The following is a 17,235-nucleotide window of genomic DNA, read 5'->3' on the forward strand; positions in this document are numbered from 1 at the left end:
ATTTTTCTTTGCTGAGCAGACCGTTAATGGCCTCCTAACATTTTCAGCTCTGTTTTCGAGCTGCATAAACAAAGACTCATATCGTGTTCCAATGATTTTAGTTCCACTGAGCTCTCTGTCTTGAAAAGAGCAGGGATATTCCTGCACAATCTGCCTTGCAATCTCTCACAGCTTTGCTCTTCCAGGTCGTATATTTTCTTTACAGAGGACATCATCAATAATAACGCGAACAAGTTCTCTTCTCTCTTTAGGCTTTGGTCTCTTCTTTTCCCTCAAGGCAAGCATGAGGTTGGAAGGCATTTTGTGCCATGGTACAGCATATGGCTCACAGCGTGAGGAATAATCCATGGGACCAGGAGTTAGAGATGATGTTTGGGGCTGATGGTCACTCTGTGGCAAAAGTCTTGAAATGGACACCAATCCAACTTGTTGCTCTACGAAATACACAAATTAATATTAGCTCAGTTTTTAAAGTTACTTACACACATAATTTTAGTCTCAACAATCTGGGGAAGGTATACACAAATCTATTCATAACTTTGCTTTGGTAGCAGCATTTTCTTTGGAAAAATATTTTCCATAGACTTTTTAGACAGACAGACAGACACTGAAAGCCTGAATCAGTCTTCGACACTGAATGGGTGGTAGAATTCCATCGACGTCCTCAATCCTGACAAAGTTAAGGTCATCTACACTGTTTACTCCAATCACCTCCAGTCGAGCCATGAGTAAATCCATGAGATCATTGCTGAGCAATGGCATAGCTTTTTTAACCAACTCTTTTACTAGCTCCATAGTGGCATATGCTTAAGCGGGAGGAGGGACCTTGCACCTTTCTGATAAAAGGAAAGGGGAGAAAAATCACCAAGCTTGTCAATATTTTTGCAAATGAGCTTATCAGAACAATTTTTCTCAAGTTCATAGACTCCAAGCTCTGGCACCCAGCTGGCATTTTTCTCCCTCAGCAAAAGAATGACAGTTGTTTCATTTTTAATAACAATGCTTACTATTTGTCCTAACTGTAGCTGTCTCTTGGTGTATCTCATTAGGACAAGGAAACCATTCTCATATGAAGTACCTCTGACTTTAACTTTATCTGTCACAACTGAGTTACTTGAGGTAACTTCAAAGTCTGCAACTGCCGCTCTTATGCCACCGTCATACAGATCTGGATAAAATGTAGTTGAGTTGGAAACCTGAACCTGTGGACTGAACAGGCCACCATGACTCTGATAAGCCTGGTACAACTGATGTCTATCAGCAAGAGACTTGGTCACATTTTTGAAGTTTTTACTTGACCTGATGCACCTTTTGAAATAACTATGCTTGCTTTCAAAGCGCATAGTCCACGTATGTATGAGTGGACCAAACTGTAAACTCAAATCAGCATAGTGAAGCAGATAGTGGTGTTTTGGTCTGAGATTTACATGTGGGAATAACTCCTGCCTCATTTCCACATACTCGTCGACGAGTACCTTCATGTACGCAGTCTGCGACTCTGATAGCACAGGTGCACGGACAAATTCAACCAGCTCCCTCTGAAGAAGTACAAGCAGCCATACAGCATTGTCAGCATCTTCAATTCTGTCATGCACCAAAATGGGCAAAAGCCTCAACAGCCACCTGTTCTGGGCTGCATGGCCTCCAAGCTTTATTCCCTTGTTGGAAATGGCATTTGGTTTGTCACCACTTTCACCAGAAAAAGATCCAAGTCTGTCATTTACTGACTCATAGCTGAACCACTTGTTGGTTTTTATTAGGAACTGCAAACATGCAGTGTGCTATGTCATAGTCAACAACACCTTCAAAAAGGTCATGTGCCAGACATGGCGGCAGTCCAGGCTGACAAACATGAAAGTTAGGTAATCTGTTGAAAACACTGTTGCCTTTAATTCCATGATGCATTGTTACATCAGGGTGACTCTCCAAAAAATTCAGAGATTCATTATATCCAACAGGATCTCTATGCATGGCAACTGTGAGTGAGTTAGACCTAAAGTCATCTTTTGTAACAAGACAATATCTACAGAAATACTCACAAGAGCTGAAATCTTCTGTAAACCCACCAATCATGTGGGAGCCCAGGTTATCTCCCATTATGCATGCAACAGTACCCGTATACAGCTTCCCCTCAAAAGATATGCCCTTTACCTCCAGCTCACACAAGTCTGACACAAGTTTACTGAAAACTTTAACCACACCAAAGTATTTGCAGTCTTCCTCTAGACAGAGCAGTACCAACTGTATGTGGTCAATAGCTGATCTGTGGTGTGTACATAAATTTCCCAAGGTTAAGAAGACAGCTAAAATTTTGTGCTTTCGCTTGGCAGATCCAAGAGGGTTGGCCACCTCAAAGGAATCTTTAAAAAGCATCACCTTTAAAGAATATGGATCTGAAGAAAACATGGCATTAGATTTAATGACATGCCCATCTGTAATATCACAGATTCCACCATCAGCAGCATAAACAGAATTAAAACTCTGTTGAACTGCATTTCCCTCTTTCAGCAATGCAGTGAGGCTTTCCAGAACTGGAATGTAATGATAATGCTTCTTCTGCCCATTATCATTGTACCCAAGCTTGACTTCCATAGGGTGAACATAGTTATAGTGTGCCTTGTAATACTGCAGCCTTCTATGGTGTGTAGATAATGAACCATTTTCATTCAAGGTTTCATACATAGGACTCTGCTTGTAAACAGTTTGCTTAAGACATCTAAATGTCTCAGCTGGAACACCATACTGTTCAAGTTCTTGAGACAAAACATCCATTGTGTACTCCTGCTGAATATCCTGAAGGGTTTTCATTTCATTTGCAATCCCTGTAATTGTAGATGCTGGAACTAAACACTGTGCCTGCAATCTCAAGAAAAACACAGCTAGATTAGTTGTATAGGCATCTTGAATGTTATCATTCTCAACATCAATGCTTTGGGCTGCATCAGTCACATCAGTGTTTTCAGTTACATTTTCTGTTACATGTGCTCCTTCACCTAGTAAGGGCTGTCCAACTTCACATATATGTGCAGGTGCTATCTGGGTGACAGTCCACCCTCTATGACACCTGGAAATGTGAGATGAAAAGGATGTCTTTACATTAAAAGTTTTTGCACAATTACCAAAAAGGCAAGTTACACTTAAACCCTCTTGTATGTGACCACTCAAGTGAGTCACAAGCCTTTCAACATCTGCATATTCTCTGTTGCAAAAATCCAACAAACACTTTAGCTGCACAGACACATTTCTGTTCCAGGTTTGTCTGGTACTTGTATCTTTGTGTGTCCGTGACATATGAACAGCAAAGCAGCTGTATGAGGAAAATCTTCTGACACAATCTTTATGGCCACACAAAAAAATACATTGTTAATGTGTCTGTGTGATCTGCAGTGTTTCAGGTATTCAGTCAAAGAGATGCACTTAAATCTGCAAACATTGCAAGTCAACATAACTGACTAAGGATGCACCAATCAGATATTTGGATCAGATATCATTCTGATCCAAACACAAAGAGATGGAACAAATAGTCATTCTAATATGTCAAACTACAAGCCAATCCATTTAATTCAAGCCTGTTTCAGTGTTTAACTTGCCACATTTCAGTGGCAGCTAGTGCGAGTTCCCCTCCTCCCCGCTGTCACTTACACCGGAGCTCAAAATGATAGCAAACTTTTCAGCTTCCAAAGGTAACAAGCTCACATGGCCTTGTTCCAGTTCTGCCAATGTTTGTTGTTGCAAAAATCATTTAAGGCTCCCACTCCACAGATCAGGGCTGTCCTATGGAGAAAAAAAAATTCAAGATCCTGAAAGAGCATGTTTTAACTTAAAAGGAACTTTACGTTTTTATTCAATTATTAATATCCTCAGTTTAAAATTTACCAAATTAACTAGATAAACACCAAGTTAAAAAGCATACCAAAGTTAATTAAATGGTGTCATTAATAAATGCAGTCAGTCAAACCAAGCTTCATATGGGCTAAAAACCAACCAACCAAACAAAAAAGGCACGCTAAAAAACAACAACACTGCAATCTGTAAGTAAAAAAAAAAAAAAAAAAAAAATTATTCTATGCATTAAAAAAGGGATATTTACTCTTCCTACTTTTCACAATAAAAGTCCTGCACAGTCACTGCTGTACTCTGGTTACCTGACATGTGACTATTGTGGTTATACCAGTTTTGGAAAAGTATCAGATTTCTTTTTTTTTATTTTTTCCGTGTCGGGCTCGTAGCCGGTAACTAGCTTCACTGTTCACTGAGACGGAGAGAGGCGCTGAAGAGCTGCTCCAACGGAACTTTCTTGTTTCGGAGGCGGCGAACACGGTGTACAGTCCAGTCTTAACAGCCTACTTACAACTGGGCTCGTCAGGCACTCTTTTTGGCTGCAGTGGTTATTATTGTAATTATATGCTTTCATCTTCTGTTTCTCGTCGGTAACAACTAGTACTTTTCGACTCTCCTTTTTCTTCCTCCCTCGCGCTCACTGACACACACACACACACACACACACACACACACACACACACACACACACACACACACACACACACACACACACACACACACACACACACAACGGGAGGGTCAGTCCCACACATTCGAGCACGAACTACGCTCCCCATCAGGCTACGTTCTTAAAGGGCTATGCTTGTAACACTCTGCTAATATTGTCTTCATATTAAATAATTTTTTGAATAATAATTTTTAAAAAATATTTAAACGTCACGTCAATATGGACCGCAAGTAAAGGTGACGCGAGCTGCGAGTTTGAGACCCCTGCCACTCCTTAATGCAAGGTGCATTTCCCTAGAAACACGTTGGTCGACGCAGCTAGCAAACATTGTGAATTGGCCTCTTAAGCACAGTCCATTTTCTGCTATTTTTCCCGCACAGTCTTTAAATTCATCACCAAGCGAATAACAAATATTATTCCTCATTTTGGGCCAATTGTTTGCACCAGCTGTAATCTCCAACTAGCCAAGTATATCAAACTCCCATTAACTCATTAGTTAGCTAGAAGGCCTACATTTAGCAAACCATATGATACAGGGAATAAACTTACTCCTACCATAAGCATTTTTTTTTATACGAGTATCTGTCAAATAAAAACTGGTGATTATATAGCGAACCTCTGCCTAACAGCCAAAAAACCGTCAAGTACAAATAAAATTAAATATAAATTATCCTTACTTCAAGATTACTCAGCAAATTCTTCGATGTGGCAGACACAAGCTGACCATTATTAGGACAATTTTCAACAAAAAGCACATAAAATTAAGTCTTTTAAGATATACATTTTAAAATGTAAAATACATATTTGATATTTACCTGAGAAAGGTGCAAAATCCCTGCCCATGAAGATGGCTGCCTTGATTGTAAACTTTCCCGCTTCTTGTCGATTCTTGCTCCCAGAATGCAATGCGTAATTAAAGAAATAAGGAAAAAAACCTGTGAAAAATCAAAACGGAAAATTCCTTCATAGGAAAATGGTAGATTGCACGGTATTTTTACAGATTTTTTTTTTTTTTTTTTTTTTCTTACAGTGTTGCAAATAGAAATTTCCAGTTAACTCTGTCAAACGCTTTTTCTGCATCTAAAGAAAATATTGTAGTTTCGATGTTTTTACTGTATGAGTAGTCTATCAGATTAAGTAATGTACGTGTATTTGTTGATGAGTGCCTACCTTTTATGAAGCCAGTTTGGTCAGGATGAATTAAGAGGGGGGTTATTTTCTCTAATCTCTTTGAGAGAGCTTTGCAGATTATTTTAAGGTCTACATCTAAGGTCTCATTTTCATATTAATTAAAAAAGAGATGCATAGCAAGACATTCAATCACATGTAAAAGGTACCTCTTCTTGTCTTTTTCTTTAAGCAGATCAGTGAAGAGTAGAATTACACAACCAAGGACCATCACCGCTACTACAGCTAATACAATTATCCAGGTGGAATCTGAGAGAAAAGCAAGAAAAAATGTGACACTAAACAACATGGATACATTAATCATGGATAAAAAGGAAATGCAGAATTACTAAGGTCATTGATATTAGGTCTCAGTCAAACTGACCCAAATATCATCAATCTGTAAATCTGTGACCGAAAGAGTTTCTCACCATATTCATTATCAGGTGTCTGTTGGACCTCAGAAATCGTCACCATCACCTCTGTGAGGAGCAGAGAGCACTCGTGCTGCACATCCCACCTGTGTGCTGTTGTTACGTGAACCTGAGAGCACAGCTGTAGAGGTGACAGTGAATGTAGCGTTGGTGTTGGACACACTGACAGTGTTGTACTGTGAGAAGCTGAGGTCTTGTTGTGAGACACTGAGTGTTACAGTGGGAGCAGGTCGACCAGTGGCTGAACAGGAAACAACCCACTCTTCAGTAGAGTTTGACTCTCTGACATCAACAACAGGTTCATGCAGCTCTGTGAAGGATCAGGAAATATCATCAACATGTTCTTACAAACACACCAGCTGCTAATAATAATAATAATAATAATAATAATAATAATAATAATAATAATACATTTTATTTGAAAGCGCCTTTCAGAACACTCAAGGACACTGTACATGGTAGAATAATAAAAGCAACATAAAAGCAAGCAGTTTACACAATCATAAAAGCATAACACATTTATGTCCTCCTGAGGTACTTGTTGTTGGTTAAAGAAGGTAAAAGGTCTTACCATAGACTTGGAGGCAGGTTCTACCAATGAAGGAGCCTTCAGGATAAGTGATAAACAGACAGTAATAGCATCCTTCATCCTGCTCTGTCACATTCCTGATGACTACGGAGCAGTTCTGTAGTCCAGTGTATTTAAACTTAACATTATCTGTAAAGCCATCATTCACTCTCTGACCAAACTGCATGCTGTAGGTGGCAACATTTGTCTCTGGATCATGTGAGATTTTCTGCCATGTGACCTGAAGGACGTCTTTAGTCTCCAAGAGCTGACAGCTGAATTCAGCATCTTCTCCCACTGCTGCCAGCACATTCTGCTGTGTTTGTATCACTGCTGTTAGAGCTGTTGCACCTTTAACAGAAAAGAAGAATCAGTCATCAGCAAAAACAAACACTGACTACTGCAGCATCTGTTTCTTACCTGTTTGAAGGATTCCAAACACAAAGAGATAGATACACAAGTAGGGATGGGTATCGAAACCCGGTTCTTGTTGAGAACCGGTTCCCACTGTTTCAATTCCTTGGAATTGTTTGCCATTTTTGCAAACGATTCCCTTATCGATCCCAGTCGCCCCGAAAGACATCACCACGTTGCGGAGCGTCATTTACCCGGCAGGGCGCCTAAGCGGCTCAAACGCTCAAAAGTTTGGTTATACTTTACGAGAACGGATGACAACGAGGCAACTTGCAATACTTGCAAAGTAGATATTTCATTTAAAGGAGGAAACACTACGAATATGCAAAAGCATTTGCTCACAAAACACGCGATAACCTTAAATGAATGTCATGTTTTTAATTCCGCTTCGGACTCGTGAATCTCAACCCAGCAGCAGCGGTAACGTTTGCACGTCCTCTCCCGTTAATACGGCAGGTAAATAATCAGTTAACAGTGCATATTATGTTAGCACGATCTGCCTTATTACAAAACCTACCATTACTGTGCGCTGCATTTAGGTGACCATGATGAGAGAGACAGAGTCTGGCTGGCAGTTCTCGCTGCAGTCTACTGGTAGCGTCTCCTTTCAGGCCAGGATAGTCGAGTGTCACCGAGCAGTGACTAAGTTTGTGGTCAAAGGCTTGCACCCATTTGCCACAGCAGATGCCCCCGATTTTCGGTAAGTGAATGTGTTTAATTGTAGGCAGTAGTGATGGGTAGATGAGGCCTCGTGAAGCGTTTCAGCACACAAACTGTATCGATACTGTGTCGACACAGTGTTGCTGTTTTGCTCCATACTGACACCTGCTGGACCTTAAATATCATTGCAGGCAACTTACTTCAGACTCGCAACAGACACTAATTCAATGACCTAGACATACTTGTATACACTATAAGGTATTGTACTGTCCATGGAATCATTTTATATCTTTTACATTTCAAATATTGTAGACATCTTTAAAATATATTGTGAATGTCATTAAGTGAAAATTAGAATGAAAGTATTGTAAATGTAATATTACCCATTTAAATGTAATTGACTCAGAGTTTATTATAAATTTTTATTCAGAAAAATAAGTTTATCCAATGTTTTTGCATCCAGCCTATTGCGTTTTTTTTTGACACTATTTCCCCAGCTTTGGAAAATACACGCTCACAGGGCACAGATGAAGCTGGGGTACACAAACTGTAATGCCAGGTGAAAAAGGTTAGGATAAGATGTTCTTCTATTCCCCCAGTACGTTAAAGGATCCTCTGATCGTGGAATGCTTCTCTCCGCCAAGTAGCGCTGGACCTCAATGATGGAGTCTGCTGTTGCATTGTTTGTTTGTCTGCCAACTTCTTCATCGAGCCACTGCCACAGGTTTTCTGAAATAATAAAAAATGCATGGCCATTTTAGTTTTTGTCATCTACTCCAAATTAGTACACATTAGCATCAAAAGAAATGTATGAATAAGCTGATAATACTGAACTTGCCTGGAACAGGTGACTGCTCTGATGAAGGTCCAGGCTGTGGCTCAGATGTTGTGCGGGCAATTACTGCAGCACACTCCACTTTCAGGCGATTGACTGCCTCACTACACTTGGAGGAACTACGAAATCCGAGTGTTTTAAATCTGGGGTCTAAAAGTGTTGAGAGGGTCAACACACTTAATGACTCCAGATTAGAAGCAGTGTCTGTGACACGACGCCTAAGTTGGTCATGGAGATGGGTGGCTGCTTGTGTGTGTAGATGTAAAGAGTTCCGCTCAAGTGCACAATATAGCATTTTCATCATCAGGATTACCTTTGATTCTGAAACTCTCCTCTCCTCAGACAACTCCACTGTGGCCTGATGGAAAGGGGCCACCACAAGAAGTGTTTCCCTTACGATGTCACACTCATCAGCCGTAAGTGGAGTTAAATCTGTTGGAAGAGAAGCAAGAGATACCCAGACTGCTTCTTTCTCATCATGTAGCCGTGATAGCATCTGATATAAGCTGTTCCAACATGTTGGTACCTCGTTGATAAGTTTCAAGATGGGCCGTCCCATCTGCTGCTGCACTTGAGCAAGCTTTTCTTTGGCTGTAGTGCTGGATCTGAAGAATGATACGATTTGTCTAGATTTATCTCTTATGGATGAAAGTTCAGGGATTTGATCACATGATTTCTTGACTAATAAATTGAGTTTGTGTGCAATTCAAACTGAATGTCGAATTTGGAGAGTTCTTGTTGCTGCAATCATGTTTGGTGCTGCATCGGTCACAAGACACCTTACCTTATTTGTGATGGCCCAGTCATCCATCATGCCCTTTTTGAATTGGGCCAAATTGTCTGCAGTGTGACTTTGTGGAAAGTGTTTCACACCCAACACAGATGAACACAACTGCATATTCTCATTAATGTAGTGACAAGTAAGAGCCAAGTAAGCCTCCATGTTCAAAGAGGTCCACAGGTCAGCTGTTATACTCACTGCCACAGCTTGCTGTACTTCCATTTTCACTCGTTCGAGTTCCTCCGCATGTTTTCTTGGCTATCAATTCCTTTATGGTCTGAAGATGAAACAAAACTAAATCAGTATGCAGTACTTAACATCAGCTACCTGATGAAACATTGTCTATACAAACCTTTCTGGTTGGCAAAACATGATGGATCAAGGACCTGAACCAGCTCCCTGAACCCCTCACTCTCCACAATGCTAAGGGGTTGGCAGTCCTTTATAATAAAATTCAGGACTGCCTGGTCCAGAGCAATCTTCCTAGATGCTTGATTTCAAAATAATAAAACACATATTAATTAAAAAAAAATGATAAAGCTGCTCAATGTCTATATAGGCCTACCTGTGTTCATTCTTGGTGTGTTTGTCTCCTGATTTTCATGTTTTGCTCTGTAATGCCTAAACATTGAGGAGGTGCTTTTGTTTGTGTACGAAAGCTCCGCAGAACAGATGCGACATTTAACCTGCATAAAATGAAATAAATATTTTACACTGCAAGTCACAATGCTGTTTTTCCTATTCTGATAGATTACACTGAAACAAAGGCAGACAAACAGTTACCTTATTTGCAGTTAAAAGATCAAAATGATCCCACACAGCAGAAACTTTTCTTTTTCTTTCGGGCTCCATTTTGTTGTAGAGGTATATGTATTTTTTTTTTTCTTTGTGAGAGTAATTTTGTTTTTTTTGGTGGCGACTCATTCCGTTGACAGATGCGGATGCGGTACCTTTTAAACACAGTTTGGCGCGTTGGCAATGAGCGATACAGCAGCTGTATCGATCACGTGACTTTTTCTTAAAGCGACACATGCACCGATACAGGCTTCGCTAGGTGAGCTTGATCGACCTAAGCTAATCGACCTTAGTGTTCTCTTTTTTAAAAAATAAGAATCGATAAGAGAATCGATAAAGAATCGAATCGTTAAACAGAATCGAAAATGGAATCGGAATCGTGAAAATCTTATCAATACCCATCCCTATACACAAGCACACAATCTGCCTTTGCTGTTGCAAAGTTGCAAGTTTGAGATGAACAGGAGATTTTAAATGCTTTTAGAGCAGAAAGAAACTGAAAAAGCAAGATAATTTTTCCATGTTAATTAGGTGGGTGTAGCTCAGGTAGTAGAGCAGGGCACGTACCTAACCGGCAGGTTGGTTGTTTGATACCTGTCTGCTCCAGTTTGCATGCCAAATATCCTTGGGCAAGACACTAAACCCATGTTGCTCTCTGATGCAGCCATTGGAGTATGATAGACAGCACTTAGAAAGACAATTTAAAAAGTGCTTGTGCGAATGGTTGAAGCAAGTTGTGTAAAGCGCTTTGAGAAAAATGCTATATAAGAACGAGTCCATTTACCATTTATTGTATCTGGTAGCCAAATCCAAGGTCAAAAACCAGCATGCATTCCTATGGTTTGTTTTGTTTGTTTAGGGTTTTTTTCTGTCTGTGTCTGTGTCTGTGTGTGTGTGTGTGTGTGTGTGTGTGTGTGTGTGTGTGTGTGTGTGTGTGTGTGTGTGTGTTTGTGCTGTCACAAGAAGCTCACACATGATCAGTATCTCATTGTATAATGCAAAACCCACAGGGTCACAAGACGGTGCCTGATCTTCAAGCATACTGTCTTAGGTTTACTGCGTTGTGTAAATTGCTTTCGTTTTACTTCTAAAATCATGAAGAGAATTTGGTGTTCAATTAGCTTTGCCCATTACTAGTTAAACTTTTTCGGTCCGCTTTTTTTCTTGCTGTTGCATATCAGCATGTCATTGCCAGCAGCCTCCACCACCGGCAGCTCCCACACTGTTGTCCGCAGCTCCAGCATCTGCTCTGTCGCCCGCAGCTCCCGCGTCACCATTCATTCCAGATGCATCACCTGTTGTTGCCACACCACCATCTGGTCCTGCCTCGTCTGGTCCTTCACCTGCCAAGCCTCTACCAGTGCCCTGGCTGTCTGCCAAGCTCCCTGAGAGGCTCCAGTCACATCCAAGTCCTCAGCCAGCCCCTCACCAATGGCCACTTTCCAGGCCATCGGCTGGGGATCATCGCTGTTGTGGACGGCCTCCTGAACTCTGATGCCGCCACTGCCGTCTTCCATGTGGCCAGCCTCCGGCCTGCTCTGTCACTGCCGCAGTCTTTCACACAGCCACCCACCCAATCAGCTCCAGCTCCACCGCTGGCAATGCGGCCGCCCTCCTGAACTGTTTCACCTGAGCCACTGGCCATGCGGCCGTCCTCCAAAACTGTTTGGGCTCAGCCACTGGCCATCCACCATAACAGATTCATTTTGGACTCTGGAATCTTATTTTTTTTGTTGAAACTTGTCAAGAGATTTATTCTCCATGACACTTCTTCAGCTGAGAGTCTAAGAGTGAAGACACACACAGACGCTGCAGTTTTAACTTGCAAGGGCGTTTCACAGAGCGCTCACATCAGAGTGGGGGCCCCGTGAAGTGCGCGCTCTGTTCTTGCACTTGTCTTTATTTATACACAAGAAAAATTAATACATTTGACGTGAGCATGTGCGTATGTGATTGTGTGTGTGTGTGTGTGTGTGCGAGGTCAGAACTGCTTGTTTGACTTCTTACTATCGCTGTGGAAAGATTCAGATACAAATATCAGAACACGTTTCATAAAGAACAATCAGTCCAAAACAATGAAAAGTACAATCAGTTCTAAGCTAGGAAATTATCATCATGCAGCATTCTATCACAAGTAAACTTATATCATTAAAAGCTTATACTGACTAAAAAATACAATTTTCTATTGACAAAACTAAAAAACCCCGGAATATGGTTTGAAACATGCAGCTCCTTGTGACTCTGTGGGTTTTGCATCACATACTGTGATACTGATCATGTGAGACAGCACAAAAAAAAAAACAAGGAGGTGGATTGTTTTGATCAAATACTCAGATTAGTTTGTAGACTGCTGTGTTCACTTCAGTAATGATGGTTCATGCTGTTTTTCTACTTTTTCTGTGTGGAGTCCTTTCAGCAGGTAAGAAACAATAACCATTCTCTGTGTTTGATGGTGGTTGGAGCTTAGCTATTTTTAAATAGAAAGGAGGAAAGAAAATTCAACTGTTTCTGTTAGTCAGCCAGTGTTTGTGGGTCTGTTTTGAGGTTTTAAGTAAATACAGTTGTGAAGATTTGTGTAGAAATACTGAACAGATATGTGCTGCATTCATGTCTCTGTGTAAAACTGGGACATCTCTATTCCTGGGATTTTTTTCTGAGGGTTAATAAAACAGAACACCTCATCATCACTCTACTAGAAAACATAATTTTAACAATTTTACCACACACTAACAGCAGGCGACATTCCTCATTTCCACATTTTCTTCTTATAGCTCTAACAGCAGTGACACAAACACACAAACATATCCAAAAAGGTCTCCTATTCATCTCAAACTTGTTACTTTGCAACAGCGATGGCAGATTGTGTGCTTGTGTATCTACTTTTTGTGTGTGGAGTCTTTCAAACAGGTAAGAAACAGATGCTTCAGTAGCCAGTGTTTCTGTTTGCTGATGACTGATTCTTTTTTCTTTGTTACAGGTGCAGCAGCAGTGATCCAAACACAGCAGACTGTGCTGGCAGCAGTGGGAGAAGATGCTGAATTCAGCTGTCAGCTCTTGGAGACTAAAGTCGTCCTTCAGGTCACATGGCAGAAAATCTCAGCTGGTGGAGAGACAAATGTTGCCACATACAACAAGTACTTTGGTCAGAGAGTAAATGACGGCTTTAACGATAAAGTTGAGTTTAAATACACTGGACTACAGAACTGCTCCATAGTCATCAGGAATGTGACGGAGCAGGATGAAGGATGCTATCGTTGTCTGTTTAACACTTATCCTGAAGGAGCCTTTATTGGTAGAACCTGCCTCCAAATTTCTGGTAAGAACTTTTACCTTCTTTAACCACCAACATGAGACTCAAACTAATATAGCGGACATGAAAACATATAGCAGCTGGTGTGTTTGTAAGAACATGTTGATGATATTTCCTGATCCTTCACAGAGCTGCATGAACCTGTTGTTGATGTCAGAGAGTCAAACTCTACTGAAGAGTGGGTTGTTTCCTGTTCAGCCACTGGTCGACCTGCTCCCACTGTAACACTCAGTGTCTCACAACAAGACCTCAACTTCTCACAGTACAACACTGTCAGTGTGTCCAACACCAACGCTACATTCACTGTCACCACTACAGCTGTGCTCTCAGGTTCACGTAAACACAGCACACAGGTGGGATGTGCAGCACGAGTGCTCTCTGCTCCTCACAGAGAGGTGATGGTGACGATTCCTGAGGTCCAACAGACACCTGATGATGATGTTGATGATGGTAATTATGAGGATGGTGAGAAACTTGTTCTATATGCTACAGAATTATAGATTGATGATTTCTGGGTCAGTTTGACTGGGATCTATCAAGTATGATTCCAGTTTCTCATTTTCCTGCTTTTCTCACAGATTACACCTGGATCATTGTATCAGCTACAGTAGCAGGACTGATGGTCTCTGTCTTAGTTGTAGTTATCGCTGTGAACAAAAAGATGAGAACAGGTAAATTCCACATTTGGCCAAGTATATCTGTTTGTAATGTGTCTCTTTCTGTTATTAAATTGTTTTAAATCTTTCTGTCACTCAGGGAGAAGATGTCACAATAATCAGCCAATGACATTAATGAGTAATGCAGTTTGATAATTATGCATATTCTGTGTATTTATTCATCCATTCTGTGCAAGATCTAAGTATAAATTTTCCTACCTCAGCTTACTACATGTTTAGCAACACAAAGCCACAAACATCTACACACAGACTATGATTAGCAGATGTTTGCTTGCTAGTTGCTCCCAAACCTGTGTACCTCTTTCAGTAATAATGGTTCCTTATATTATGATATTTATGCATACAATACTATTTTTTGATCAAAGGTTTGATCAATTTGTGTTACAGTAAGATCCAAAAAGATAAATTTCAGTGCTGTTATTTTTGTCCTATTGTTTTAACCATGTTCAGCAGTATCTTACCACTAGTTCACTACTAAGAATTTTGGTGTCTTTCCTTATCAGTTATTTAAATAATTACTTGGCTTGACCCAAAAAACAAACTAACAAAAAAACGACAAAGTTGATGATGACATATCACATTCATTCTTTCACTTGCTCTGCAGCAGCTTGTGAGCTGTTTCTTCTTACTATTTTAAGTCGAGAGACATTTGACGTGCATTAGAAGAGCCTTCCTCAAATCGTCAGGTCTGCTGAATATGGTTTGTTTTAACTCATTGTTTAATTGAGCCTTTTCATGAACATGGTTTACAGATTTTATCATTGTGGATGTGTTTCACGCACACACACAGAAGTATTTTAAGTTTATGTGCAATAATGCTGCTGATGTTAATCCGTATTTTTGTTTTTAAAACGCTAATATTGTTTTTGCATTTTGTAAAATATGAATCATGTGTTTATTTGTTTGTTTCTTGATCATCAATTCTTTCCTGTCCACACAGTTTATGTGGTGACTTTAAAAAATGAGAAAATCACACTAATTGTCACAGTGAACTGACATGCCATTATACATCGAGTAAATAAAACTGCAATAATTAAAAGCTTAAACAAGATGAACACATTTGATATTGTTTTTAATGCACGTTAAAATGATCTTCTTGGGTTTTGGGAAATAAATCATGCTCAAGAATATTTTCTGAAAATGACTGAATTCAGAAGAATTGCATAGATACATTTGGGAAATGAAACTGTAAGGTGGGTTTATTATAAAGTGCTGTAGGTTGTGGTTACATTATAGGTAGATTTGGTCTGCTGTAGGGGAATCATCCATCATTGTGTGCACATTTTCTAACAGCAAACCCAGACAACAGATGAGCACACTATAACACGCTGAAAAGTAAATAAAATAAATAATAATAATAAAGAATCCACACAGCATCCTGTAGGGAAGAAAAACTATTTGTCCTTCTGAGTGAGTTTCTGAAATTTTATCCTTTTTATACGGGATTTTATAGTTGCTAGTTATTGGTTGTGGACAAGTTAACAAGAGAAATGACTCAGCTTTAGTTTCTATTAAAGGGCAATAGTTAATAAAAAATGCCCATCTATCTCTTTAGGTATACAGTGTCAATCTGCTGTGAACCTGACCTTTGTGTCAAACTACTGAAGAGAGGTCTGTTTCCTGTTCAGCCATTGGCTGACCTGGAGGCTGGTAAGAGTGATGATTAAGTTGTGGAAAACAGAAACATAAAAAGTGATAAAATATTTCTTAAAATTTCAAAGCAGAGCTACATTATCTCTACAAGTCCAAATATGTAATGCCTGAGATATTTCTATGCTTTTATATTCATTAACATTCACATAAATACACAACTATGGTCAGAAGTTTACATCCACTAATCATGGCAGTAATGTATGGCCATGGTAAGTTTAGACTGTTCCTTTTCCAGTACATTATACAGCATATATCTTTAATGACTACACATACACTCATTTAAATCTTTTAACAGGCTGTGCTGAAGGTTTTACAGTGACACTTAACTTGACAGAGTAGTTCATGGTCTACACAATGACTCCAAGCTCTGTTTCACAGCTGGTCTAAGGTGTTCGTGTTGATTTGCTGTTTTTTATTGTTTTGTAGCCAAACATGACACTCATTTGTTTAAAGGAAATTGTTCCCAATGTTTTGTAGTTTGTTCAGATGCTCCTTAGCAAACCTAAATCTCCTTGGCATCGTGTTAACACACCTGAATGTTCTGGACCAGAAAACAGTACTCACACGTGATGATGATCAGTTAATCCGTTAAAGTGCATTTGATTAGCAGCATCAGGCTGCTACTAACCCAGTTAATTCACATGAAAGCAGTAAGGGTGTGATTTTGGTTTCATATGTTTATATGGGATTTTATTCTTATGTCTGTTGCTATTTTATTTGCTACTCTCCAACACTGCATAGCTGTGACAATAAAGCAATTTATGTTGTTTTATGTAACCAGTCTGACAGATTAGTGAGATATTTAGGGCGAGATGAATTTGATGTTTGTGCTTCCTTCTTGCTGTAGGATTAAGACTTGGTCATGTGACACAGGCTCACATGGGAAACCAAAAAAAAGCATGAAAAGGGGAAGAAACTTGTTTTCATTCAGTTGATTTTCCAGACTTCCCTCTGAGTGTGTTAGCCAAGGGTTTCTTGTCTAGTCTGTGCCTTATTTACTCAATACAAGCCTTTTTACATTGTTTTTCTCTCAGCTTTATACCCACTGAAGTCTGAAGTTGAACTAAAACTAATGACACTTGCAACAATGATGGCACATGGTCTGCATTTCTACTGCTGTTTACTGAAGCTGTGGGTAAAAACACAAAACAGAACAATAGTTTTGAACCTCTCAGTCCATTTGGTACCAGTTCATAGAGCTCGGTGGGTTTTGGATGTTATAGCTTTAGTGATGAATATGTAGAGGTGGTGTAAGGTAACCTTCTTGACTGAATGTATTTTGTTTAAAAACAGGGTCATTTGTGTCTGCTCAGGTTGTTTTGGAAAAAGTGTGAAACACAGGCAGAGGTGCATGAGAAGGTTTCTGTTTCTGTTCTTCTTCACGTGCTTTTGTGGTGTGGGGTTTAATGTTGATGATGATGATGGTGCATT

The 17,235-nt window shown here is 39.8% G+C and overlaps 1 protein-coding gene and 1 pseudogene across 2 annotated transcripts; one reads left to right on the plus strand and one right to left on the minus strand.

The window, feature by feature from the left end:
- Positions 1 to 5,194: 5,194 nt before the first annotated feature.
- On the minus strand, positions 5,195 to 11,441 carry LOC120436271 (annotated as a pseudogene).
- A 1,017-nt stretch (positions 11,442 to 12,458) lies between these two features.
- Positions 12,459 to 15,202, plus strand: LOC116318465 (OX-2 membrane glycoprotein-like). 2 transcript variants are annotated; one of them, XM_039606569.1, is made up of 5 exons: positions 12,459 to 12,583; positions 13,142 to 13,480; positions 13,604 to 13,939; positions 14,053 to 14,145; positions 14,231 to 15,202. In XM_039606569.1, the coding sequence occupies exons 1-5, from the start codon at positions 12,532 to 12,534 to the stop codon at positions 14,281 to 14,283; spliced, it is 873 nt and encodes a 290-aa protein (XP_039462503.1). In that variant the 5' UTR covers positions 12,459 to 12,531; the 3' UTR covers positions 14,284 to 15,202. The 2 variants fall into 2 exon arrangements, with proteins under 2 accessions (XP_039462503.1, XP_039462504.1); XM_039606570.1 differs by having other exon boundaries at positions 13,604 to 13,924.
- The last annotated feature ends 2,033 nt before the right edge of the window (positions 15,203 to 17,235 follow it).

This window comes from Oreochromis aureus, linkage group 23, assembly GCF_013358895.1.
Source record: "Oreochromis aureus strain Israel breed Guangdong linkage group 23, ZZ_aureus, whole genome shotgun sequence".
In the NCBI taxonomy this organism is placed as follows: Eukaryota; Metazoa; Chordata; class Actinopteri; order Cichliformes; family Cichlidae; genus Oreochromis; species Oreochromis aureus.